Source organism: Salmo salar, chromosome ssa03, assembly GCF_905237065.1.
Source record: "Salmo salar chromosome ssa03, Ssal_v3.1, whole genome shotgun sequence".
Classification (NCBI taxonomy): domain Eukaryota; kingdom Metazoa; phylum Chordata; class Actinopteri; order Salmoniformes; family Salmonidae; genus Salmo; species Salmo salar.
Window position 1 is genome coordinate 74,910,987 of NC_059444.1, and position 27,857 is coordinate 74,938,843.

Consider the following 27,857-nt stretch of genomic DNA (forward strand, 5'->3'; position numbering starts at 1 on the left):
TAGTGCACATATACTGTGGGTGTGTTTAAAGATCAGAAGCAGGTGGATGTGTGTATTCTTTCTCGTTCAATTCATATCACAGTATGCTTTCATTTTTCTACTACATTTCCCTCTATATAGAGCTGGTTTTACTGATCATGATGGCGATTGAGTGGATAGAAATAGGTGTGTATACATTACATACAAACTAAAATTGTTTTATTTCCAGTATTAGTCACATGTTACTTGGCTTGCATATAAGCCGTTTTACCTCCGGGCCATGACGAGACCGACTGAAGGCCATGAACCAGGAAGTCCTCAGACGACCCTTCACCTTTGACTCCCTGCCTCAGGTGTAGTTCCTGCTTGACCAGAGTTCTTAGGTCCTACTCCTACATAGTTATTTATTAAACCACAATGATTGAGTCCTCAGACAGTCAGACACAACCCTAGAGACTAAGGCTGGATTCCATTCTGAAATCCTGGTTCCGTCCCTTTGTCCTTGACCTCTCCCAGTCATCAAGGGACTGGAAAGAAAGAATAAAGTAGAGATAAAATGGCAACCCTTCTGGTAGGCTAAATGAAGCCTTTGCTGTCTAATTATCTCTCATCCCAGTTTCCAGTCCCTTTAGATCTATAAGGAGACAGTTGTCAAGAAAAGAGGCAAGGGAGAATCATTTGAGAATGGAATGAATCCCTGCTCTGCAACACCTGCTGGACTGGCCTGGAACCTTTCAGAGCTGGTTTCAAATAACTCTGACCTGGGGGCTGTCCTATCTGCCTGTCTCCTCCACTGGTGCCTCCTGGCCCTCAGGCTGTCTCTCCTCCTCTTCCCCTTCCTGTGTACCCACCTCGCCGTTCTCCTGCGTGGGCTCGGGATCAGCCGGCACCTGGGGGGTCTTTGAGCTCTCAGGGGCCACGGAAACCGCCTCGCCTGGGATAGGTGGGGTGGGTTGTGGGACCCTCTCCTTGGAGAGATCCTCAGCCTGGCCCACGGAGCTGGTCTCACTGTGGGAGTCAGAGCCCCCCGCACCCTCGCGCCGGAACAGCCTCTGTCCTGCAAGTGGAGGAGGAAAAGGAGGAATCAGAGAATAGTAGTCTAAGATTTCCAGTATTTTTAATAAATAAAATACATCCCTTGATTTTAAGAGAATGACTGCGAAAGAACATCCCATCTATAGATTCTGTGAGACCATACCTGGCAGTCTCTTGGCAGAGGAGGTAGGGGTTTCTGGCGACGCCAGCCCACCTGTCTGGGCCTTCATGGAGTAGGTGGGCTCTGTAGAGTCCAGGGAACCTATGGGAAACACACAGTCACTTATTATACCATCAGAATGCAGATGTACAGGAGCAACCTGGGAGCAGGCACACACACAGTTGTGTACCTGCAGCCAGGTTAAAGGTTCTGCCCTTCACAGTGCTCTGGAACGGAGAGAACCAGTTCAACACGGAGCCGACCAGAGGAATCTGTCTCAACACACCCTGAGAGAGAGAGAGAGAGATGATGCAATTTTTTAAATACAAATCAGTCCATAAAATGTGCATGTATACAAAGCATTGATTAATGTCATACACATACAAAAATGCACACACACACCTCCTCCATGAGTTTGTCCTGGTTGTCTTTCTGGAGCTGGAGCTCTGCCTCCTGGATGCCTTTCCTCACCACCTCTGTCATGTTCTCTAATAGCTAGTGACAAGACGGGACAGAAGAAAATAGTAATTTACAACTCAATCAATGCAATAGGATTGTAGTATTGCATAGATTTTTGATTACATTTTATCATCAAAAATCTATATAATCTGGAAGTACCAGCCATGTTGGAGGAAGTGACAGACTTTAGGTAAACAGAGTAGAAGGAGATAGCGTTACCCTGCCGTTCTCCTCTATGTCCCTCCCCAGGGTGGCTATCGTATCTACTAGCTCTGCCACGTCTAGGTCCTCCGTTGCCATGCCAATAAATATGCAGTCCTTCTCGGGTCCAAACTCCAGGCCTGAGGATGGAGGGAGAGAAGAGGTAAAGCAGGCAGAATCAGAACCAGGTCTGAATCATTCCTTGAATTGAGGGAAAGAACGAAATCTTGCGTTTCAGATGTGATAAAAGGAGCTCTGTGCTGTGGACAGGCACAGTACTGACCGGTGGAGATGATGAGGTCTGCGTCCAGATCCCCTAGTTTCACCAGCAGCTCACTGTTGATCTTCTCCACCTCCAGCTGTCTCTTACTGTCGTTCAGCTCCTCAATCCTTGGCTCATACCTGAGTGGATACACACAATCATTTTGTGGACACATTGCTTTACACAAAATATTTTGGTTGCAGTTGCACATTATTTTACTGTACAGAAATGACCAGGTATTTACTATGAAATGGAATGGTAATTACATAGCTACTAATGATACTAATACTGAATGAATAACAGTATATTCCTACCTGACGGCTCCCAGGCCAGGCCAGCTGAGGTCCTCTATGTAACTGAGGGCAGAGTGGCGGTACACCTCCTCTCTGAAGTCCAGTCTGAGACGCAGCGTACAGTTCAGCACAGGAACCAGCTCAGTCAACCGCTCCACCAGCAGATCCACGTCACACCTCTGGGTCCCCAGGGCTGGGAGGGAACAGGTCAGAGGGCAGAGTTCAGAGGTCAACAGCTACAGGCTCAACAAAAGGAGAGTTGTGCCTGACTAACACCCACTATGGTGGGTGGATTGACTGACGATGATCAGGTGTTCTTCATTAACTGTACAGGTAAGTGTGTGGAATACAAATTATGGTATGTCTAACAGGTGAGTGTGTGTCTTACATGTGAATGTTTATTTTACAGGTGAGTGTGTGTCTTTCTTATGATGTGTGTGTGTGTGTCCTACAGGTGAGTCTGTGTGTGTTACCTGCGGCGGTCATAAGAGGGGTGAAGCGGACACAGGTGCCCTCGTCCTCCAACTCCACTATGTCTACCCCGCTGGCGGGCACCAGCTGTGCCAACCGCTCACACAGCTACAGGCAGACACAATCAATCAACCAACCAACCAAGATTGTCTCACTCATTACACATGTATACAAATGCTCACCCATCTGTTGAGGGTATCTAGCACTTCTCTCTCTCCAGCAAAGTAGCCCTCTACAGAACCACCACTCGATTCTGAGTAGAGGGAAGAGGACATAGCATTATGACCTATTACATATAACATGCCAAATTCAAATCCATACTACATTTATACGATACTCATTTGAATGCATTATTACATAATTCGATGTAAGTTGGATGTAGCTGAATAAGAGTTCCTGGTTAGTTGAGGAAAATGTGTTGGAACAGGAAGAGTAGTGTTAACCACTCACCTGCACTGGTCTCCTGGGAGAACCTGAACACAACTACTGGAGAGTTGAGCTCATCCTCCACCTGCAGCACAGGAAAGGAGAGACAGACACACAGGTAAGGTTCCACACATCCAGGATCATAACCTTTGACCTTTAAAACTCTTGTCATTAACATGCAAACAGGTGTACTGTGTGATAATGGGCCGGAGAAGCTGTGTGATGTGATGCTATGGAGATGCCTGGGTTTGAGACACACATCCTCTGTTTGAGCAGTCAAACTGGTCTGCATGGAGATAGTTAAATCATGCAACTTTAAAAAAAAAGTTAAATGTTTGGGCGTAAATGTCAATGACTATGACTTCCATTCACAATGGACATGGCTGTGTTCTCCATGGACTTTATATACATGACTAACTCTTACAACCTACGACACAACCTACGACAAATCCACAACTGACCATTATATTGTATGTACTGTGTATACTTTCTACATAAAATCATTGAGTCGGGAAAATGTTCGTTTTGGAGAAAATCTCAGCACAGAAAAGACACTACTCTTTCCTTCTGGTAATTTCTCCCCACCTGTAACAATTCACAGTAAGGGTATGTACTACCCAGTACCCATAGCAGGATTGACTGGTTGAAGTGTTACTGTTGTACCCAAACAGGGTAGTTATGTAAACACAGTGAGGTCCATCTTTGATGACACCTGGGCCAAAGTTCAACTTTAGAGTCATCAGGATTCTGTGAAGATGTAGTGGGGGGACAGGATATTCTCTGCTGTGCCTAAAACATGCCTGTAGGGATGATTGGACAGGAACCAGGAAGTGGACTGATTGCAGTTTTAGCAAATGAGTGCCCTCGATTTGAGCGGTGTCTCAAATACAGTGCCTTTCAGGGCATTCAGGTGGACAAACATGGTCAGGTACGGAGTGAAACAGAGAAAGAAAGGGGGGAGCAGGCAGGGGGAAGAGGGTTGGTCCCACCTACAATAGACAGAATGAGAGAGCCCAGCAAGTCCCGTAGAGAGCCCCCTGAGATCGGCGGGATCCGAGAGAGAGACACCACACCCTGTAACCAAGGCAACCCAACAGCTCACTATCTACAGTATACACACACTTCCTACACACGACACTCACTACAACAAACAGTACTCAAAGCTACCATCAACACAGTAACCAGACTCACACACTCCGCTTGTTCACCAGATCAGCTTTAGCAGTTACTGCACTGCACCGTTCCAATGATCTCGATATCATCTACATGTGTCAATCATATTCACACTCTGTTTCAGATTATATAAAGGGCACTATCTGCTCAGAGCTGATGCCTGTGAATAAGGTCTTTGTTTTGCGACAGTATGACGGAGGTCTCTGTTAGCGAGGCTCAGTGGTGTTTCTTTACCATAGTCAAAGCATCACGAAAGATCTGAGTCAAGCTCATCCTGATGACAAAACAGACGTCAGACGCCTGCATCTTTAGCTGTGTGTTATGTGTTAGAGTTGAGTGTGATCTTATGATTGTTTTCTTAAGTTATCGGATCTTAAAACTCAACAAGCAAAAGCTCATATATTGGGGGGCCTTCGTCATATGACCCACCTATGTGTAATGGCTTTATAGTGCCTTCGTTTACACTCATAGTGCGTTATAAAATACAATAAACAGCTTATGACTGCTTAGAACAGTCAATGCATAAATGCTTTCCACACACATTAATAGTAGTAGATAGTTAAACAGCAAGTTGTAGACCTACTGAAGTTTTTATGGAAGCCAGATTCTTCAGTTTCTCCAGAAGCTGTTGGCTCTACAGACAAAAAGAGATAGGTCAGTTTGTTAGCAGTTTGTTAGCAGTAAGGTGATATAAATTAATACAGATCGCTAACCCACATGCTAATTACTAACCCAAAGTACTTACGAGCTCTACAGCGTGTCTAATCTTCGCCACTATCCCATCATGGCCCAGGTACTGCAGGGAGAGCCAGAGAGGCAGGGCACGCAGCTTCTCTACTGGCTGGCTGGAGGTCAACCCGGCTGCCAGAGACTAAGACAGGAGAGAGAGAACTCAAATGGATAAGTGAAACCAAAAATCCCACCACATAGCTTACACCAATCCAGTCACATCAGATCTCTAGTAACTTCAAGGGAGGCAGGAAGGAAGGATGCAAGTTTAAAGGCCCTACAGCTACAGACAGGGAGAGAGTTAAGAGGGGATACCAAAGAAGAGAGAACAGGAAGGAGAAAGTGTACCAGGGCTGGGTCCTCGTGTCTGTAGAGGGTGACAGCTGGGACAGCAGGCAGGCCCAGCCACGGACCCAGAGTCAGGGTCATACTGTCACTCCTGGTGGCCGCCTGGGGACAGGGGAGGGGGCAAAGACACATAGTAGACATATGACATTACCGTACTATACAGGCATCTTAGAGTGTATTCATTTAGAGTTCTGAGGGTCACAGAATGGGAGAGCATATCCTATCCGTACCGTCACGGGGGACGAGACCTCCCCCAGAGCCAGGGTGGCCAAGTTGACCCTGAGAGACAGAAAAGACCAAGCAGTTATAAAGCATTTACAAACCACTCCAATATGGTTGATTAAAGACATATTAGAAGTATTACAAGTATGTGTAATGTTGTGACCCACCCTTCTATGTGGAGCCACATGCCATACTGTTCACACAGCTCCTTTAGACGGCCCAGCTTGTCTGTGTGTCCCGCCCCAGGGGTGCCTGGGAACACAGGCAGTGAGTACGCTCTGAGTCACTCTGCAGTACGTCTTGGTCAATATGTCAGTGATAGAGGGACTGACATGTTGATTTAACATTTATTTGACCAGGTAAGTCATACAATAACATCCTGGTTGGTCAAGGGGTAAACATTGTTTCACTTTAGGGTGTAAACCTGTGTGTTGCGACCATGTTGATGTCATGTTGTGTTGCTACCATGCTGTGTTGTCTTATGTCTCTGTGTTGCGTTGTCTCTTGTTGTGATGTGTGTACACATACACACATTTTTTATTTTTTATCCCAGCCCCCGTCCCCACACGAGGCCTTTTGGTAGGTAGTCATTGTAAATAATACATTTGTTCATTAACTGACTAGTTAAATAAAGGTTACTTTTTTTTTTAAAAGTGTGTCACCATGCTAGGTTTTTCAATATGCACACAACCTTGGAGAAAATAAAACACTTTTAAAGAGTAGATGTGTGTTCGTTGCCACTTCTTGTATTAAAAAGGTGATAGAATTCCCCACTAACCAGCATTGGCGATCAACAGCAATGGAAGCTTCCCAGTCTCCACATCCTCTCTGATCAGCTTGTCCAGCATTGCAATGTCCTGCAAACAGCAAAACACCCAGGGAGAAAGATATTGTTTTCCCATTTAAAAAAAAAAAAATCAGGGTAGTATGGTAGGTAGTACGCATACAGGCACCCCAGTATCCTAAATACATAAACAACAAAAAAAGAAACGTCCCTTTTCCAGAACCCTGTCTTTCAAAGATAATTCGTAAAAATCCAAATAACTTCACAGATCTTCATTGTAAAGGGTTTAAACACTCTTTCCCATGCTTGTTCAATGAACCATAAACAATTAATGAACATGCACCTGTGGAACAGTCGTTAAGACACTAACAGCTTACAGACGGTAGACAATTAAGGTCACAGTTATGAAAACTTAGGACACTAAAGAGGCCTTTCTACTGACCTTGAAAAACACCAAAAGAAAGATGCCCAGGGTCCCTGCTCATCTGCGTGAACGTGCCTTAGGCATGCTGCAAGGAGGCATGAGGACTACAGATGTAGCCAGGGCAATAAATTGCAATGTCTGTACTGTGAGACGCCTAAGACAGCGCTACAGGGAAACAGGATGGACAGCTGATCGTCCTTGCAGTGGCAGACCATGTGTAACAACACCTGCACAGGATCAGTACATCCGAACATCACACCCGCGGGACAGGTACAGGATGGCAACAACAACTTCCCGAGTTACACCAGGAACGCACAATCCCTCCATCAGTGCTCAGACTGTCCCAATAGGCTGAGAGAGGCTGGACAGAGGGCTTGTAGGCCTGTTGTAAGGCAGGTCCTCACCAGACATCACCGTCACCCATAGTCACAAACCCACCATTGCTGGACCAGACAGGACTGGAAAAAAGTGCTCTTCACTGACGAGTCGCGGTTTTGTCTCACCAGGGGTTGATGGTCGGATTCATCGTCGAAGGAATGAGCGCTACACCGAGGCCTGTACTCTGGAGCGGGACCAATTTGGAGGTGGAGGGTCCGTCATGGTCTTGGGCGGTGTGTCACATTATCATCGGACTGAGCTTGTCATCATTGCAGACAATCTCAACGCTGTGCGTTACAGGGAAGACATCCTCCTCCCTCATGTTTTACCCTTCCTGCAGGCTCATCCTGACATGACGCTCCAGCATGGCAATGCCACCAGCCATACTGCTCGTTCTGTGCGTGATTTCCTGCAAGACAGGAATGTCAGTGTTCTGCCATGGCCAGCAAATAGCCCGGATCTCAATCCCATTGAGCACGTCTGGGACCTGTTGGATCAGAGGGTGAGGGCTAAGGCCATTCCCCCACAGAAATGTGCAGGAACTTGCAGGTGCCTTGGTGAGGTAACATCTCACAGCAAAAACTGGCAAATCTGGTGCACCGCAGTACTTAATGCACCGCAGTACTTAATGCAGCTGGTGGCCACACCAGATACTGATTTTGACCCCCCCTTTGTTCAGGGACATATTATTCCATTTCTGTTAGTCACATGTCTATGGAACTTGTTCAGTTTTTGTCTCAGTTATTGAATCTTGTTATGTTCATACAAATATTTACACATGTTAAGTTTGTTGAAAATAAACAGTTGACAGAGAGAGGACGTTTCTTTTTTTGCTGTTATACATACACATATATATACATACATATATACATATACACACACACATATATACACACACATACATATATATATACATACATATATATACACACATATACATATACACACACACACACACACATACACTGCTCAAAAAAATAAAGGGAACACTTAAACAACACAATGTAACTCCAAGTCAATCACACTTCTGTGAAATCAAACTGTCCACTTAGGAAGCAACACTGATTGACAGAAATTTCACATGCTGTTGTGCAAATGGAATAGACAACAGGTGGAAATTATAGGCAATTAGCAAGACACCGCCAATAAAGGAGTGGTTCTGCAGGTGGTGACCACAGACCACTTCTCAGTTCATATGCTTCCTGGCTGATGTTTTGGTCACTTTTGAATGCTGGCGGTGCTTTCACTCTAGTGGTAGCATGAGATGGAGTCTACAACCCACACAAGTGGCTCAGGTAGTGCAGCTCATCCAGGATGGCACATCAATGCGAGCTGTGGCAAGGTTTGCTGTGTCTGTCAGCGTAGTGTCCAGAGCATGGAGGCGCTACCAGGAGACAGGCCAGTACATCAGGAGACGTGGAGGAGGCCGTAGGAGGGCAACAACCCAGCAGCAGGACCGCTACCTCCGCCTTTGTGCAAGGAGGAGCACTGCCAGAGCCCTGCAAAATGACCTCCAGCAGGCCACAAATGTGCATGCGTCTGCTCAAACGGTCAGAAACAGACTCCATGAGGGTGGTATGAGGGCCCGACGTCCACAGGTGGGGGTTGTGCTTACAGCCCAACACCGTGCAGGACGTTTGGCATTTGCCAGAGAACACCAAGATTGGCAAATTCGCCACTGGCGCCCTGTGCTCTTCACAGATGAAAGCAGGTTCACACGGAGCACGTGACAGAGTCTGGAGACGCCGTGGAGAATGTTCTGCTGCCTGCAACATCCTCCAGCATGACCGATTTGGCGGTGGGTCAGTCATGGTGTGGGGTGGCATTTCTTTGGGGGGCCGCACAGCCCTCCATGTGCTCGCCAGAGGTAGCCTGACTGCCATTAGGTACCGAGATGAGATCCTCAGACCCCTTGTGAGACCATATGCTGGTGCGGTTGGCCCTGGGTTCCTCCTAATGCAAGACAATGCTAGACCTCATGTGGCTGGAGTGTGTCAGCAGTTCCTGCAAGAGGAAGGCATTGATGCTATGGACTGGCCCGCCCGTTCCCCAGACCTGAATCCAATTGAGCACATCTGGGACATCATGTCTCGCTCCATCCACCAACGCCACGTTGCACCACAGACTGTCCAGGAGTTGGCGGATGCTTTAGTCCAGGTCTGGGAGGAGATCCCTCAGGAGACCATCCGCCACCTCATCAGGAGCATGCCCAGGCGTTGTAGGGAGGTCATACAGGCACGTGGAGGCCACACACACTACTGAGCCTCATTTTGACTTGTTTTAAGGACATTACATCAAAGTTGGATCAGCCTGTAGTGTGGTTTTCCACTTTAATTTTGAGTGTGACTCCAAATCCAGACCTCCATGGGTTGATAAATTGGATTTCCATTGATTATTTGTGTGATTTTGTTGTCAGCACATTCAACTATGTAAAGAAAAAAGTATTTAATAAGATTATTTATTTGATTCAGATCTAGGATGTTGTTTAAGTGTTCCCTTTATTTTTTTGAGCAGTGTATGTATGTACATACATACATACATACATACATACATACATACACACACACACACATATATATATATACATACACACATACATACATATATACACACACATATATAGACACACACATATACACACACACATACTTCAAATTAGTGGATTCGGCTATTTTTGCTGGCAGGTGTATAAAAATCAAGCTCAGTGACATTCAACGTGGCACCATCATGGGATGCCACCTTTCCAACAAGTCAGTTTGTCAAATTTCTGCCCTGCTAGAGCTATCCCGGTCAACTGTAAGTGCTGTTATTGTGAAGTAGAAATGTCTAGGAGCAACAACAGCTCAGCCGCGAAGTGGTAGGCCACACAAGCTCACAGAACAGGACCACCAAGTGTTGAAGTGCGTAGCTCATAAAAATGATCTGTCCTCGGTTGCAACACACACTACCAAGTTCCAAACTGTCTCTGGATGGAATGTCAGCACAATAACTGTTCGTCAGGAACTTCATGAAATGGGTTTCCATAGCTGAGCAGCCGCACACAAGCCTAAGATCACCAGGCGCAATGCCAAGCATCGGCTAGAGTGGTGTAAAGCTCGCCGCCTTCTCTGGAGTGATGAATCACGCTTCCCCATCTGGCAGTCTGACGGACAAATCTGGTGTTGGAGGATGCCAGGAGCACACTACCTGCCCCAATGCATAGTGCCAACTGTAAAGTTCGGTGGAGGAATAATGGTCAGAGGCTATTTTTCATGGTTCGGGATAGGCCCCTTAGATCCAGTGAAGGGAAATCTTAACGCTACAGCATACAATGACATTCTAGACGATTCTGTGCTTCCAACTTTGTGGAAACAGTTTGGGGAAGGCCCTTTCCTGTTTCAGCATGACAATGCCCCCGTGCACAAAGTGAGGTCCATACAGAAATGGTTTGTCGAGATCGGTGTGGAAGAACTTGACTGGCCTGCAGAGCCCTGACTTCAACCCCATCGAACACCGACTGCGAGCCAGGCCTAATCGCCCAACATCAGTGTCCAACCTCACTAATGCTCGTGGCTGAATGGAAGCAAGTCCCCACAGCAATGTTCCAATATCTAATGGAAAGCCTTCCCAGAAGAGTGGAGGCTGTTATAGTAGCAAAGTGGGGGGGACCAACTCCATACTAATGCCCATCCTTTTGGAATGAGGTGTCCACATACTTTTGGTAATGTAGTGTACATTGTATGAGCCCTATCTAAATGAGGCTGATCTACCATTTGGTGCTGGGATCCAAACATGGTGTTACAGGGGACGGTGCACAGGCTGGACAGAGGCAGACCCAGCTGAGGAAGAGAGGATTTCTGTTAAAGTCAATCTACATCGAATAACTTCTGAAATATCTGCTCTTATAACACTAAAGTAATATCAAAAAGGTCTGTCTATGTGTCTTCATGTAAGAATACGCAATGCGTTTCTATGCCTGCTTCTACGCCTACTTGGCTGCAGAGGTGCTGTCCCAGGCCAGGCCTGCAGGTGGCGCTCTGGTAAATGACTGGCTGTCTGGAGTTGAGCACGGTGTAGCCCTCTGTGGAGTAGTCCTCATAGCGGGTGTTGATGACCAGGCGACACACCTTCAGCAGGCCCTCTCTGTCATCTTCATGGTAGTATGCTGAGCCACTCTCATACCTGGCAGGACATCAAAATTAGCAATGCACCAGGAACAAGCACACGCATGCACTTGACAGACAGACCCAGACACACCTGAAGAGTCTGCAGAGCCAGAGTGTTGTGTCAGACGCGATGCGTGTGATCAGCTTCCTGAGTCTCTCCCTGTCCAGCACGGAGATGTAGGCTGCTAGGCTGTGTCCTAGCAACGCCATGTGACCTTGCTCTCCGACATTCTGCATCCTGCTGGGGGACAAGACACACACAGGAAGTGAGGTCACAAAGACGTGATGTTGATAAACTGTATTATACTGATTGTATTGGGAATATTTAAGATGAATAAAGTTCATATACAGTGAAGAGTGATTAACACAATGCTTAGCATATTTATATGTTTTCACGTTCTGTTTGTGCAAGGTTCTGTTGATTGTGATTGACGCCAGAGTGGAGGTACAAGGACACTGATTATTACTGTATTCTGTGAAACACGGTGTGATTCTGTAGCAGCTGACAATGTCACTGCAATTTGTTTTGACTTCCTACAAGCCTCTTGGGCTGTTTTTTACAGAACACTTGGTACTGTCTGATTAGAATATAAAGGGCCTGTCTCCAAGAGGCCAGATAGTCATTTTCTCTGCCTCTGTTCTGGAGGCGTCTCCCTGTTGCAACTTTAATAAACCGGATAGATTTTTTATTGATATTATCAACGACTTCTTTTTGTTCACTTGGAAATTCTTATTATAGTGATAAGAAAATTCTAAGATGGCCTTCCAACTGACATATGCTCTCAGTAGTGGTGTTTTAATGTCAGACCTACCGATGGCTTGGCTTGTCTTCCTCCTCATCTTCATGCATGAGATTCTGGACCAGCTGGAGTATACTGGCCACATCCTGCCCACTGGAAGTTTGGAACAAAACACACAACGCGTTGCTTGAGGGAACTCAATGCTTCTGTGAAATACCATCCACATTTGTACGTGTGAGAGAGAGACAAAGAAAGATACTAGATTGAGAGTGAGAAACAAGGGTATCTGCTGTACTCACTCTCCCTGTAGGGGTCCAGGGATACTACTCCTGCTGAACTGTCGTCTATCTGCATCCGGTTCTGATGCCCTGGAGAGAAACAAACAAAACCAACAAGTCAGAAAGTCCTTCAGGTGTGTGCATCTGACTTGTGTTAACATACAGTATGTGCGAAGATATGTGTGTCATTAACAGCCAGTGTAATACTCGCCAATACATCTTCATGAACAAACACCAATTGATAAAAGCTTACTTTCGGCCATCCTCCAAGATCTTCATGGCCTCGTTGAGGTTCTTGCCCATTTCAGCGAGTGTGGGGTCGACCATCATCTACGGTCAGAAGTCAGAGACTGAGCAAAAAGACACTAAAGCAGATGGATACCTCATTCCATCTCAGAGTTAGACAGAGCCATAGCCAGAGACTAGCTAAAAACACATCTTTCAGTTCTCTCTCCCCCTAAAGCCTTATATTTAACACTAATCCTCCCTCTACCCTCCTCTGTCAACTATTGGACTGCACATTGAGGTGGATCAGAGGTATAGTAGACAGAGGTCAATATAATTGTTAACATTAGTCAAATATTGACATTGGCATGATGTAACAGACTCTACCATAGTCTAGCTCATGTTATTGCCAATTCCAGGCAACTGGAGAAGCAGTTGAAAGTAAATACAGTCTGACTATAACTTCTGTTCATTACCAGTGGTGCCTCAAGGCCCTAATTTATGTTTGAAATGATAATGGGTGTGGTTACGGATACACCTGTTATGTGATAGAGTTGGATTACCTGTCTGATTTCATCAAACCGGATTTTCTGCTTCTACAACATGCCACTCAATATATTTATGATCTGCCTAAATATTTGTCTTTCAGTAAATGTCTGTTAACCAATAAATAACATCCTTGATCATGATGACTCTCTGACTGTCTACTGAAGTATGTTCTGACCAGGGGAGTTTAAGAACTCTGACGCTTGTTCTATAACATGCATCGCTTGACGTACGATTTTGGAAACATAAGATACGTATCTTCCATATCAAATGAAAATACTACACAGCCATATCTCCAAGTTGCATTACTTGTTTACGGAAGACATAGGTGGCCACCTATGCTAAATAGCCATCTAGCATGCTCCAAATATCTGTGTGTAATCGTAACTGTGGAAAGTGTAGTTCGTCGACTGGAAGCACACACATATCTTGTGCGTATGTGCAAAACTGCAAAAGTAAGTGTATATTTTAATTTTATTGCTGATATGAAAAAGGGACATATCAGCATGTTTCGAAAATCGGTTTGAAAGCGATGATTATTGACCTTTCTAAATGTTAAAACACAGCATCGGAATTGTAGTTCAAAACGATTTCCCCAGTCGGAGCTCGTTTCCCCCCCCGTGTTCTCAGTTGTCTTGGGGGCGCTGAAGTCGGAGATTTCAGAGTTCCCAGTTGTTTGAACGCGGCAACTGCGCTAGTCAGTCAGCTATCCGTGACCACCCATAACAAATTAGCAGCATCGTCATCACGATGATAAGCTGTTTTATGAATGGAAGGTGGCAGCTTCTTAATTGACGACATAAGCCATGAAAAAACAAGGACATACAAGGGTTAAATGCCGCATTGCATTGCATTGCGTGAATAAAGGAAATACATCTAGTTCCGCGTAATTCTTAGCAATGACAGCAGGTTTACCGCTGTTGGTGCTGCTAGCCTAACTAGCATTGCTAGCCATAGTTTGCCTAGCGTTACCGCTTGGACCACACCAAGATTGACAGCTCGTTTGTGCTTACCCTGTGACGCGGTGGCTTCAGACAGTTGAAAAGCTTGAGAAAAGGGTACGCCGCCTATCCACTCTGTATGGACGTGGGAAATATTATAATATTGACGGCTGAACAGCTTCGTTATCCCGCTAAATCCTGTAAATTTTAACTTCCTGGACTGGCGCTCCGTATTCCACGCTGGCAGAGCTGACGTATCGCTACACCACCAATGTGGTGCTGTGTGTATCTTGATTGGCTGACGAGAAGACAGTGGCGTGCAGGGTTTTTAAATTGTGCCCCTGTAATACTTTGAGATAGCCTAGTAATTAATTCCTCCATTCAATGAAGTAATGATATATTTGGATGAAAGCAGGGCATCTAGTGCATAATGCACCAGTCCATCATAGACAGATAAGTGATTATTTCAGTGAAGGTAGGATGTATTCAAACAGAGGGAGAAGAAAACAGCCAAAAAGTCAAAATTGGCTATATTTTACAATTTATCTTCTTGAAATCTGATTTTAAACCTAACCTTAACCATGGCAGGTAGCCTAGTGGTTAGAGTGATGGGCCAGCAACTGAAAAATTGATGTCAGCTCGGGGATTCGATACAAGGCAAAAATCTGTCGTTCTGCCCTGAACAAGCTGGTTAACCCACTGTTTCCTGGTAGGCCATCATTGTAAATAAAAACTTGTTCTTAACTGACTTGCCTAGTTAAATTAAAAAACCACACAGAAAACCTTATGCCTAACCTTAAATTAAGACCAAAAAGCAGATTTGTGTTATCTAGTGGAAACCACTCCCAATTGGATGAGGTCAAAGGGGAGGGGAAGTGAAGAATCAAAGAAATGCAATTGAGATTCTCCCAGAGTGCAGTACACGTTCTTATTATTATACCTCAGTGGTTGTACCCTAGAATAGATGATGTGATGACTAATAATGAATATGGATGTGTGTATGTAATTATATTACTATGTAATTATTTGGACAGTAATGCTGAGACTTTAAATTTGGCTCTATACTGCAGCATTTTGAATTTGAGATAAACATTTTAACATGAGGCAACAGTACAGAATGTCATCATTTATTTGAGTTTTTTTCATAAATATCTGTTTTACCGCTTAGAAATGAAAGGACTGTGAGTCAAGTCCCCCCATTTGAAGGTGCCAGAAGTACACTACATGACCAACAGTATGTGGACACCTGCTCGTCAAACATTTCATTCCAAAATCATGGGCATTAATATGGAGTTGGTCCCCCCTTTGCTGTTTCCCAGAAGAACAGCCTCCGTTCTTCTGGGAAGGCTTTCCACTAGATGTTGGAACATTGCTGCGGGGACTTGCTTCCATTCAGCCACAAGAGCATTAGTGAGGTCGGGCACTGATGTTGGGCGATTAGGCCTGGCTCACAGTTGGCGTTCCAATTCATCCCAAAGATGTTCGATGGGGTAGAGATCAGGGCTCTGTGCAGGCCAGTCAAGTTCTTCCACACCGATCTTGACAAACCATTTCTGTATGGACTTTGCTTTCTGCATGGGGGCATTGTCATGCTGAAACAGGAAAGGGCCTTCCCCAAACTGTTGTCACAAAGTTGGAAGCACAGAATAGTCTAGAATGTCATTGCATGCTGTAGCGTTAAGATTCCCCTTCACTGGAACTAAGGGGCGTAGCCCGAACCATGAAAAATAGCCCCTGACCATTATTCCTCCTCCACCAAACCTTACAGTTGGCACTATGCATTCGGGCAGGTAGCATTCTCCTGGCATCTGCCAAACCCAGATTCGTCCGTTGGACTGCCAGATGGTGAAGCGTGATTCATCACTCCAGAGAACGCGTCTCCACTGCTCAAGTGTACAATGGCGGCGAGCTTTACACCATTCCAGCTTGGCATTGCGCATGGTGATCTTAGGCTTGTGTGCGGCTGCTTGGCCATGGAAACCCAGTTTATGAAGTTCCTGACGAACAGTTATTGTGCTGACATTGCTTCCATAGGCAGTTTGGAACTTGGTAGTGAGCATTGCAACTTAGGACAGACAATTTTTATGCACTACGCGCTTCAGCACTCGTTGGTCCCGCTCTGTGAGCTTGTGTGGCCTACCACTTCACGGCTGACCAGTTGTTGCTCCTAGACATTTCCACTTCACAATAACAGCACTTACAGTTGACCTTAGCAGCTCTAGCAGGGAAGAAATATTACGAACTTACTTGTTGGAAAGGTGGCATCTTATGACTGTGCCATGTTGAAAGTCACTGACCAGTAAGGCCATTCTACTGCCAATAATTGTCTATGGAGATTGCGTGGCTGTGTGGCTGAAAAAGCCAAATCCACTCATTTGATGGGGTGTCCACATACATTTGTATATACAGTGCATTCGGAAAGTATTCAAACCCCTTCCCTTTTTCCACATTTTGCTACATTACAGCCTTATTCTAAAATGGATAAAATATATATTTTTCTTCATGAATCTACGCACAATACCCCATAATGACAATTTTTTTGAAATGTTAGAAAATGCATTACATATAAAAAATCAAATACCTTATTTACAGAAGTATTCAGACCTTTTGCTATGAGACTCGAAATTGAGCTCAGGTGCGTTTCCATGAATCATCCTTAAGATGTTTCTACAACTTGATTGGAGTCCACCTGTGGTAAATTCAATTGATTGGACCTGATTTGGAAAGGCACACACCTATTTATATAAGATCCCACAGTTGACAGTGCATGTCAGAGAAAAAAAAAAGCCATGAGGTCGAAGGAATTGTCCATAGAGCTCCGAGACAGGATTGTGTTGAAGCACAGATCTGGTGAAGGGTACCAAAAAAATGTATGAAGCATTGAAGTGAAGGTCCCCAAGAACACAGTGGCCTCCATCATTCTTAAATCGAAGAAGTTTGGAACCACCAAGACTGTTCCTAGAGCTGGCCGTCCGGCCAAAGTGAGCAATCGGGGGAGAAGGGCCTTGGTCAGGGAGGTGACCAAGAACCCGATGGTCCCTCTGACAGAGCTCCAGAGTTCCTCTGTGGCGATGGGAGAACCTTCCAAAAGGAAAACCATCTCTAAGGCTGAAATCACTGCCAAAAGTGCTTCAACAAAGTACTGAGTAAAGGGTCTGAATACTTATGCAAATGTGATATTTCAGTTTTTTATTTGTAATACATTTGCAAAAAAATATAAAAAACTGTTTTTGCTTCGTCATTATGGGGTACTGTGTGTAGATTGAGGAGGTAAACATGTTTTAAACATCTATTTTAGAATAAGGCTGTAACGTAGCAAAATGTGGAAAAAGTCAAGGGGTCTGAATACTTTCTGAATGCACTGTATAGTGTATGTACATTTAGATTGGGGTAAAAGTGACGGCAATCAAGATAGATAATAACAGAGTAGAAGCAGTGTATGTGCAGTGTGTGTATGTGTGGCGTCAATATGCGTGTGGGGTTTGTGTCTTTGAGTATATTTAGTGTGTGTATGTGTGTTGGAGTGTCAGTGGGAGTGTGTGGGTAGTGTACGATGTTCACGATTATCTGTAATCATGGCAGCATCCACATTAATGTAGAAGTGTTCAGAAACATATAATATTCTTATTTACAATAAAAGTGACTCCAATATGACACAATACATTATTTACCATTCATTTCTATTGGGCACAAAATAATCTGAAACACAACCAAAACAAATTACAAATCCATCGAACAAGTTGGTAGAGTCACAAGCTTGATGTAGTCATTGCGTCCTACTAATATGGGACCAAATATTAAACATGTGAGTAAATTGATTCCAATATCAGTGAATTTGTCCAAATACTTATGACACCTTCAAATGGAGGGGACTAGATACATAAAGTGCATTCAGTAAAAACAGTAAAACAGATATGTTTGAAAATACCCTCAAATAAAAGGATATTTGATCTGTAATCCAAAATGCTGGAGTATCGAGCTAAATTTAAGTGTTTTAGCTTCACTGTCCAAATAAATATGTAGGGGAGTGTATATAGCTGCACCGTTAAAACGTGCAAATGCAGATGAACCAAAGTTCATTCAACTGTTATAGGTAGCCCAGCGGGAGTTGGACCTGTAGCCAAAAAGTGTTCAGTTCGTGTCCCGGGCCGGGTGCTGGAAGAAAGGAAGAATTGATCCGGCAACTGGAGGGTTGCTGGGTTCACATCCTCAAGCTATTCTCCTACGGTGGAGCCCTTGAGCAAGGTCCTTAACCCCACTCTCCATCCAGGGATGCTGCACTGCAGCTTGACCCTGTGCTCATCTCAATTGTATGTGTGGTGATGTACACATACTTGAACAGAGCAGGAATTTTCGTTGTTTGCTGTAACATATGGGCAATAAAGCTGTATTGTATAACATTTTCTCAACCTCACATGTATCAGTTATTGATTCTGCCCACTGGACACAAACTGGTTGAATCAGCATTGTTTCAATGTAATTTGTCAACATATTGTGATGTGGAATCTATGTGGAAAATATTTTTTTTTTACAAAAAGTAAACAACGTAAACTGTTGTTTTGAGGATGAAATGCCACCTTCAGTAGACGTTGTGACAGTACCCCCCGACGTGCCCCGACACCGGCCTCGAGGACGTCCCGGAGGGCGAGGCACAGGGCGATCCGGATGGAGGCTGTGGAACTCCCGCAACAGTGATGGGTCCAGGATGTACTCCACCGGTACCCAGCACCTCTCCTCCGGACCGTACCCCTCCCAATCCACAAGGTACTGCAGGCCCCCTACCCGGTGCCTAGAGTCCAAGATGGAACGGACTGTGTACGCCGGGGCCACCCCGATGTCCAGGGGGGGCGGAGGGACCTCCCGCACCTCAACGTCCTGCAGTGGACCAGCTACCACCGGCCTGAGGAGAGACACATGAAACGAGGGGGTAATACGGTAATAAGAGGGGAGCTGTAACCTATAACACACCTCGTTTATCCTCCTCAGGACTTTAAATGGCCCCACAAACTGCGGACCCAACTTCCGGCAGGGCAGGCGGAGGGGCAGGTTCCGGGTCGAGAGCCAGACCCTGTCCCCCGGTGTGAACACGGGGGCCTCACTGCGGCAGCGGTCAGCGCTCTCCTTTTGCCATCCACCAGTCTGTTTAAGGGATTCCTGGACGGCTCTCCAGGTCTCCTTTGAGCGCTGCACCCAGTCTTCCACCGCAGGAGCCTCAGTCTGACTCTGATGCCAGGGCACCAGGACCGGCTAGTAACCCAACACGCACTGAAAGGGCGACAGGTTAGTAGAGGAGTGGCGGAGAGAGTTCTGAGCCATCTCGGCCCATGGCACGAACCTCGCCCACTCTCCCGGCCGGTCCTGGCAATAGGACCGGAGAAACCTGCCCACATCCTGATTAATTCTCTCCACCTGCCCATTACTCTCGGGGTGAAAACCTGATGTCAAACTGACCAAAACCCCCCGCCGCTCCATCAACGCCCTCCACACCCGGGACGTAAACTGGGGACCCCGATCAGAAACGATGTCCTCAGGCACCCAGTAGTGCCGGAAGACGTGAGTAAACAGGGCCTCCGTGGTCTGTAGGGCCGTAGGAAGACCGGGCAAAGGGAGGAGATGGCAGGACTTCGAGAACCGATCGACAACGACCAGGATCGTGGCGTTCCCCTGAGACGGAGGGAGATCGGTGAGGAAATCCACCGACAGGTGGGACCGCGGCCGCTGTGGAACAGGGAGGGGCTGTAGCTTCCCTCTAGGCAGGTGTCTAGGAGCCTTACACTGAGCGCACACAGAACAGGAGGAGACATAGAACCTCACGTCCCTCGCCAATGTTGGCCACCAGTACTTCCCTCAAAGACTCTGCACAGTCTGCTCAATCCCTGGATGACCCGAGGAGGGTAGCGTGTGCGACCACCTGATCAATCGATCGCGGACACCGAGCGGGACGTACTTCCGACCCGCAGAACACTGAGGTGGAGTAGGTTCTGACTGTAACGTTTGCTCGATGTCAGCGTCCACCTCCCAGACCACCGGTGCCACCAGACAGGAGGCCGGAAGTATGGGAGTGGGGTTGATGGACCGTTCCTCGGTATCGTAGAGACGAGACAGTGCGTCGGCCTTAGTGTTACGGGAACCTGGTATATACGAGATAGTAAACTGGAATCTAGTGAAAAACATTGCCCATCAAGCTTGACGAGGGTTCAGTCTCCTCGCCGCCCGGATGTACTCCAGATTACGGTGGTCAGTCCAGGTGAGAAAAGGATGTTGCACCACCTCAAGCCAATGTCTCCACACCTTCAGGGCCCTTACCACAGCCAGCAACTCCCTGTCCCCCACATCATAGTTACGCTCCGCCGGACTAAGCTTCCTAGAAAAGAAAGCACAGGGGCAAAGATTCGGGGGCGCGCCCAAGCACTGTGACAGCATGGCTCCAACCCCAGCCTCGGACGCGTCCACCTCCACTATGAATGGCAAAGAGGGGTCCGGATGCGCCAGCACAGGAGCACCGGTAAACAGAGTCTTCAGCCGACCAAAAGCTCTGTCCGCCTCCGCCGACCACCGCAACCGCACCGGCCCCCCCTTCATCAGTGAGGTAATGGGAGCCGCCACCTGCCCAAAGCCCCGGATAAACCTCCGGTAGTAATTGGCAAACCCTAAGAACCGCTGTACCTCCTTAACCGTGGTCGGAGTCAGCCAATTACGCACGGCCGAAATGCCGTGACATTCCATCACCACCCCAGATGTGGAAATGCGATACCCCAGACAAGAGACGGCTTGTTTGAGAACACACATTTCTCGGCCTTGACGTACAGGTCATGCTCCAACAGTCGCCCAAGCACTTTACGCACTAGAGACACATGCGCAGCGCGTGTGGCGGAGTAGATCAGAATGTCATCGATGTGCACCACCACACCCTTCCCGAGCAGGTCCCGGAGAATCTCGTCTACAAAGGATTGGAAGATGGCTGGAGCATTCTTCAATCCATACGGCATGACGAGGTACTCATAATGGCCAGATGTGGTACTAAATGCAGTCTTCCACTCCATCTCGGATATGCACCAAATTGTACGCGCTCCTGAGATCCAGTTTTGTGAAGAAGCGTGCCCCGTGAAATGACTCTACCGCCGTAGCGATGAGAGATAGCGGGTAACTGAAACCCACTGTGATGGAATTTAGACCTCTATAGTCAATGCACGGACGCAAACCTCCCTCCTTCTTCTTCTTCACAAAAAAGAAGCTCGAGGAGACAGGTGATTTGGATGGCCGAATGTATCCCTGCCTCAAGGACTCAGTGACATATGTCTCCATAACCACCGTCTCCTCCTGGGACAGGGGATACACGTGACTCCTGGGAAGTGCAGCTTTAACCTGGAGGTTTATCTCACAATCTCCTCGTCGATGAGGTGGTAATAGAGTCGCTTTCGTTTTGCTGAAGGCGATAGCAAAATCGGCATATTCTGAGGGAATGCGCACGGTAGAGACTTGGTCCGGACTCTCCACCGTAGTCGCACCGATGGAAACTCCTACACATCTGCCCGAACACTCCTCTGACCACCCCTTAAGAGCCCTCTGTCTCCACGAAATCTTAGGATTGTGATTGGCCAGCCAGGGAATCCCCAGCACCACCGGAAATGCAGGGGAATCAATGAGAAAGAGGCTAATCCGCTCCTCATGACCCCCCGCGTTACCATGACCAGTAGAACTGTGGCTTCCTTGACCAGCCCTGACCCAAGTGGTCGACTATCTAAGGCGTGCACGGGGAAGGGTTGGTCCAACTGAACCAAAGGAATCCCTAACTTAGTTGCAACCCCACGGTCCATAAAACTCCCAGCCTGAATCGACTAGCGCCTTATGCTGGGAATGAGGGAAAAACTCAGGGAAAGAAACCAATACATACAGGGGGCTCTGGGTGAGTCTGGTGCTGACTCACCTGAGGTGTCGGAGTAGTGCTCTGCCTGCCTTCTCGACTCCCGGACGAGCTTCTCCAGCACCGGTCGGCAGTGTGTCCTCTCCGACCACAGTGGGTGCAGGAGAAGACCCCCCCCCCTCCAGTCTTCCTAGCTGCAGCACCCCCTATTTCCATGGGCATTGGAGCAGGAGTGCTGGGAGGTGGAATGAACAGGGCCTGATCGGGACGCCCGCGGGCAGACAGCAAGTTGTCCAATCTGATGGACAGATCTATGAGTTGGTCCAGTGTCAGGGTAGTGTCCCTACATGCCAGCTCCCTGCGGATGTCTTCTCTAAGACTACACCGATAATGATCCATCAGGGCCCTCTCATTCCACCCCGCTCCAGCGGCCAGGGTCTGGAACTCCAGCGCGAAGTCCTGCGCACTTCTCGTCTCCTGTCTTAAATGGAATAGCCGCTAACCCGCCGCTTTGCCCTCCGGTGGATGATCGAACACAGCACGGAAGTGGCGGGTGAACTCTGGGTAATGGTCCCTTGCAGAGTCTGGACCCTCCCAGATGGCGTTGGCCCATTCTAGGGCTTTACCCGTGAGACAGGAGACGAGGACGCTGACGCTTTCCTCTCCCGAGGGGGTAGGGCGGACGGTCGCCAGGTAAAGCTCCAACTGGAGCAGGAACCACTTACACCCAGCGGCCGTCCCATCGTACTCCCTCGGGAGCGCAAGCTTAATCCCGCTGGGGCTGGGCGCCGTCGGCGATGGTAGGGGCGCAGGTTGTAGAGCAGCTGCAGGTGTGGTGGGGAGAGCGCTTCTCTCCCAACTCTCCATTCGCACCAACACTTGGTCCATTGCTGTTCCCAGGCGAAGTAGGATGGTGGTGTGTTGAGCGACCCGTTCCTCCATGGATGAGTGGGGCACTTCCGCTCCTGCTGACTCCATAGTGTTAGTGCTGGATTCTGTCAAGATGCACTAGAAGTGAGGGAGGGGGGAAGTCAGGCGCAGGAGACCAAAGATGCGTAGTAGAACGTATTTATTTTCCCGAGTCCAAAAATGCCATAACTAGGCAGGGAACAAGGAAACCCAACTAGACAAAAAATCCACCTCAACAGAGTCGGGACAGCCCAGGATAAACGTCCTTCCAACAAAGTACAAGAGAGAAAAACAATCCCCAAAACCCACGACAGGAAACACAAACAATCCCGCACAAACCTAAACCTAGAAAGCTAGACTAAATACCCCACTAACGAACTCAACTCAAAACAAGTGATAACACAAGACAGCCAAAACCAAACGAAAATGAAAAGGGGATCGGTGGCAGCTAGTAGGCCGGCGACGACGACCGCCGTGCACTGCCCGAACAGGGAGAGGAGCCACCTTCAGTAGACGTTGTGACACATACTCTATCAGTCATCAATGATACTATTTAGGCCTATATATAATTTGTGAAGTCATCAACAGCTGTTGTTTCAATTCAAACCAGGGTTATATATAGGGTTATAACAAAAAATAGACAATACATGTGTTTCATGCTTTGGTTGATGTCAAATTTAATCTTCAAGTTAATAATGAATATGTTGGATTCACGTCTCCATTTCAACCAAATATCTAAGTTAAAGAATAGGACATTTAAAGTTTGGTTTGATTTAGTCCAAATGTTGATATTTGGTTGTGTTGATAAACAAACACAATACAATATAACTTTTTCAATACAGTAAATAGCCTATTAACTTGTCAATAAGTTAACAAATTATTTTGGATTCACATCTCCAACTTAACAAAAAATGTAAATTAAAGACTAGAATTAAGGCAGTGGCTCATATGTAACTGTCCAAGCATTAGATTGTCACGTCCTGACCCTTGTAAGAGGTAATTTGCCGTAGTAGAGCGGTCAGGGCGTGACAGGTGGTTGGGTTGGGTGGTTTTGGGTTTTATGTTTCTATGTGGGAGTGTTCTAGTTTTCTATTTCTATGTGTTGTTTTTCCATGTTTGGCCGGGTATGGTTTCCAATCAGAGGCAGGTGTCTTTCGTTGTCTCTGATTGGAAGCCATACTTAGGCAGCCTGTTTTCCTTTGGGTTTTGTGGGTTATTGTTATTTCTGTGTGTGTACGGCACAGTGCGTTACGTTTCTTGCTGCGTACCTGTTTATTGTTTTGGTTTCGGTTTCCTTCAATAAAGATGTGGAATTACCGGCCCGCTGCGCCTTGGCTCCTTTATGACAGGGAATTTGAAGATTCAGAACGTGACAAAATAACCCACCACAAGAAGGCCAAGCAGCGTGTGCTGACTGGGAGGACGAGCTGGACCGGGGAGAATCAACGACAGAAGCCCGAGAGGCAGCAACCAACATTTTTTGGGGGGGGCACACGGGGAGAATGGCGAGGTGGGGGTTGAGACCTGAGCCAGCACCCCGTGCTTACCGTGGGGAGCGAGTGACCGAGCAAGCACCGTATTATGCGGTGATGCGCACTGTGTCGCCGGTGCGCACTCACAGCCCAGTGCGCTCGGTGCAAGCTCCTCACAGTTGCCGTGCTAGAGTTGGCCGTCAGCCAGGAAGAAGTGCGCCGGCTCAGCGTGTCTGGTCTCCAGTGCGTCTCTACGGCCCAGGTTATCCTGTGCCTGCTCTACGCACGGTACCCCCCGTTCACCAGCACAGCACAGTTCGTCCTGTGTCAGCGCCCCGCCCTTGCTGGGCTACAGTGACCATCCAGCCAGGACGGGGTGTGCCAGCCCTGAGCTCCAGACCTCCGGTGCGCCTCCACGGCCCAGTGTGCCCTGTGCCTGCTCTGCGCACCCAGTCTCCTGTGTGTCTTCCCAGTCTGGTGAGACCGGTTCCAGCTCCCCGTAGGAAGCCTCCAGTGATGATCAATGGTCCAAAGCCTCCAGCGATAATCAATGGTTCGAAGCCTCCAGCGATAATCCATGGCACGAAGCCTCCAGTGATGATCCATGGCCCGGAGCCTGTAGTGTTAATCCATGGCACGAAGCCTCCAGTGATGATCCATGGCCCGGAGCCTGTAGGGATGATCCATGGCACGAAGCCTCCAGTGATGATCCATGGCCCGGAGCCTGTAGGGATGATCCATGGCACGAAGCCTCCAGTGATAACCCATGGCCCGGAGCCTCCAGTGATGATGCATGGTGCGGAAACAGTAGTGATGATCCATGGCACGGAGCCTGCAACGAAGGTCCCCAGTCCGGAACCTACAGAGACGCTCTCCAGTCCGGAGCCTCCGGCGACGCTCTCCAGTCCGGAGCCTCCGGCGACGCCCTCCAGTCCGGAGCCTCCGGCGACGCTCCCCATTCCAGAGCCTCCGGCGACGCTCCTCAGCCCGGGGCCTCCGGCGGCGGTCTGCAGCCCAGAGCCTTCAGCGGCGGTCTGCAGCCCAGAGCCTTCAGCGGCGGCCTGCAGCCCAGATCCACCAGCGGTGGTCTACAGCACAGAGCTTCCGGTAAGGATCTACAGTCCGATTCCTCTGATAATGATCCACAGGCCAGGGTTACAGAAGCGGAGGGATCTGTGGGCGGAACGGGGGTTACGCCCTGATCCGGAGCCACCTCCATTGCTGGAGGATCGGAGGCAGAGGAAGGGTCTGGGTGTAGCGCATGAGCCGCCATAGACGTTTGTCACCCTCCCTTCCCTCCCTTTGTGTTTGGGGTTGTTTTTGTTGGGTTTTTGTTTGGGTGCAGTCGGGGTCTGCACCTTTGGGGGGATGGGGGGGTACTGTCACGTCCTGACCCTTGTAAGAGGTCATTTGCCATAGTAGAGCGGTCAGGGCGTGACAGGTGGTTGGTTGGGTGGTTTTGGGTTTTTTGTTTCTATGTGGGAGTGTTCTAGTTTTCTATTTCTATGTGTTGTTTTTCCATGTTTTGGCCGGGTATGGTTTACAATCAGAGGCAGGTGTCTTTCGTTGTCTCTGATTGGAAGCCATACTTAGGCAGCCTGTTTTCCTTTGGGGTTTGTGGGTTATTGTTATTTCTTATGACAGGGAATTTGAAGATTCAGAACGTGACATAGATACATCTCCTTTAAAGGTTGATATTTGGTTGCGTTGTCAACCTAACACAATTCGATAGGACTTTTGTAATACAGACTAATGTAACAGTTTTAATTCAACCTTAAAATGAGTAACTCATCCATGGCCACATTTTGAGGGTACTATAACTATAAAAGTCTTATTATGTAATCATAGAATATCAAGATGGCAGGCAAAGGTCAGAGGTGGAGATCTTCAATCAAGTAGGCTTGATTACCAACAACAACGAGACGGCCTACAGGGAGGAGGTGAGGGCCGAATGTGGTGTCAGGAAAATAACCTTACACTCAATGTCAACAAAACAAAGGAGATGATCGTGGACTTCAGGAAACAGCAGAGGGAGCACCCCCCTATGCACATCGATGGGACACGAGTGGAGAGGGTAGAAAGTTTAAAGTTCCTCGGCATACACATCACAGACAAACTGAAAAGGTCCAACCACACAGACAGCGTGGTGAAGAAGGCGCAGCAGCGCCTCTTCAACCTCAGGAGGCTGAAGAAATTTGGCTTGTCACCAAAAACACTCACAAACTTTTACAGATGCACAATCGAGAGCATCCTGTCAGGCTGTATCACCGCCTGGTACGGCAACTGCTTCGCCCACAACCGTAAGGATCTCCAGAGGGTAGTGAGGTCTGCACAACGCAGCACCGGGGGAAAACTACCTGCCCTCCAGGACACCTACACCACCCGATGTCACAGGAAGGCCAAAAAGATCATCAAGGATAACAACCACCCGAGCCACTGCCTGTTCACCCCGCTATCATCCAGAAGGCGAGGTCAGTACAGGTGCATCAAAGCAGGGACCGAGAGACTGAAAAACAGCTTCTATCTCAAGGCCATCAGACTGTTAAACAGCCATCACTAACATTGATTGGCTGCTGCCAACATACTGACTCAACTCCAGCCACTTTAATAATGGAAAAAGTGATGTAATAAATGTATCACTAGCCACTTTAAACAATGCCACTTCATATAATGTTTACATACCCAACATTACTCTTCTCATATGTATATACTGTGCTCTATACCATCTACTGCATCTTGCCATCTTGATGTAATGTATCACTAGCCGCTTTAAACAATGCCACTTTTATATGTTTACATATCCTACATTACTCATCTCATATGTATATACTGTACTCTATACCATCCACTACATCTTGCCTATGCCATTCTATACCATATTCTTATTCATTCCTTTACACGTGTGTGTATAAGGTAATTGTTGTGAAATTGTTAGGTTAGATTACTCGTTGGATATTACTGCATTGTCGGAACTAGAAGCACAAGCATTTAGCTACACTAGCATTAACATCTGCTAACCATGTGTATGTGACAAATAACATTTGATTTGATTTGATCTGCACAGAATCTCGAACAGCATTGATCACTTGCATTATGTACTTTTAATGCAATCTCAACTGCAATTCAGGTCATTTGGTTGTGCTATTAGATGAAGCACAGTGATGTCACATTAAATTGCTGTATAAATACAAAATATCTGACATTGTATTTCCATTTCAACTTTGTTGTCGCTTTAAATGGTTGAAAGTGCAGTGATAACACATTTAGCTGACAACTAAACCAAAAATCCCACATTGTTTTCCCATTGGAATTTGTTTGTGCTTTTAGATGGTTGAAAGCATAGTGAATACACATTGGGAATTCAACAAACTTCTGGCTCTCTTTTTGAGTGGG

General features: G+C 47.2%; 1 protein-coding gene across 2 annotated transcripts; it reads right to left on the reverse strand.

Annotated features, from left to right (window-relative positions):
- Positions 1-81: 81 nt before the first annotated feature.
- On the reverse strand, positions 82-14,519 carry LOC106596339 (pyridoxal-dependent decarboxylase domain-containing protein 1). Of its 2 annotated transcripts, none has more exons than XM_045715425.1 (23): positions 14,292-14,519; positions 12,761-12,837; positions 12,529-12,597; positions 12,302-12,382; positions 11,581-11,727; positions 11,316-11,505; positions 11,094-11,162; positions 6,537-6,615; positions 5,926-6,010; positions 5,767-5,815; positions 5,537-5,638; positions 5,205-5,330; positions 5,043-5,093; positions 3,311-3,371; positions 3,043-3,113; positions 2,863-2,968; positions 2,411-2,582; positions 2,118-2,236; positions 1,853-1,974; positions 1,577-1,669; positions 1,365-1,461; positions 1,178-1,276; positions 82-1,036 (listed from the first exon to the last, which is right to left on the reverse strand). In XM_045715425.1, exons 2-23 carry the CDS (start codon positions 12,835-12,837, stop codon positions 753-755), a joined length of 2,349 nt encoding a protein of 782 aa, XP_045571381.1. In that variant the 5' UTR covers positions 14,292-14,519; the 3' UTR covers positions 82-752. The 2 variants fall into 2 exon arrangements, with proteins under 2 accessions (XP_045571381.1, XP_045571380.1); XM_045715424.1 differs by having other exon boundaries at positions 11,581-11,730.
- Positions 14,520-27,857: the final 13,338 nt, after the last annotated feature.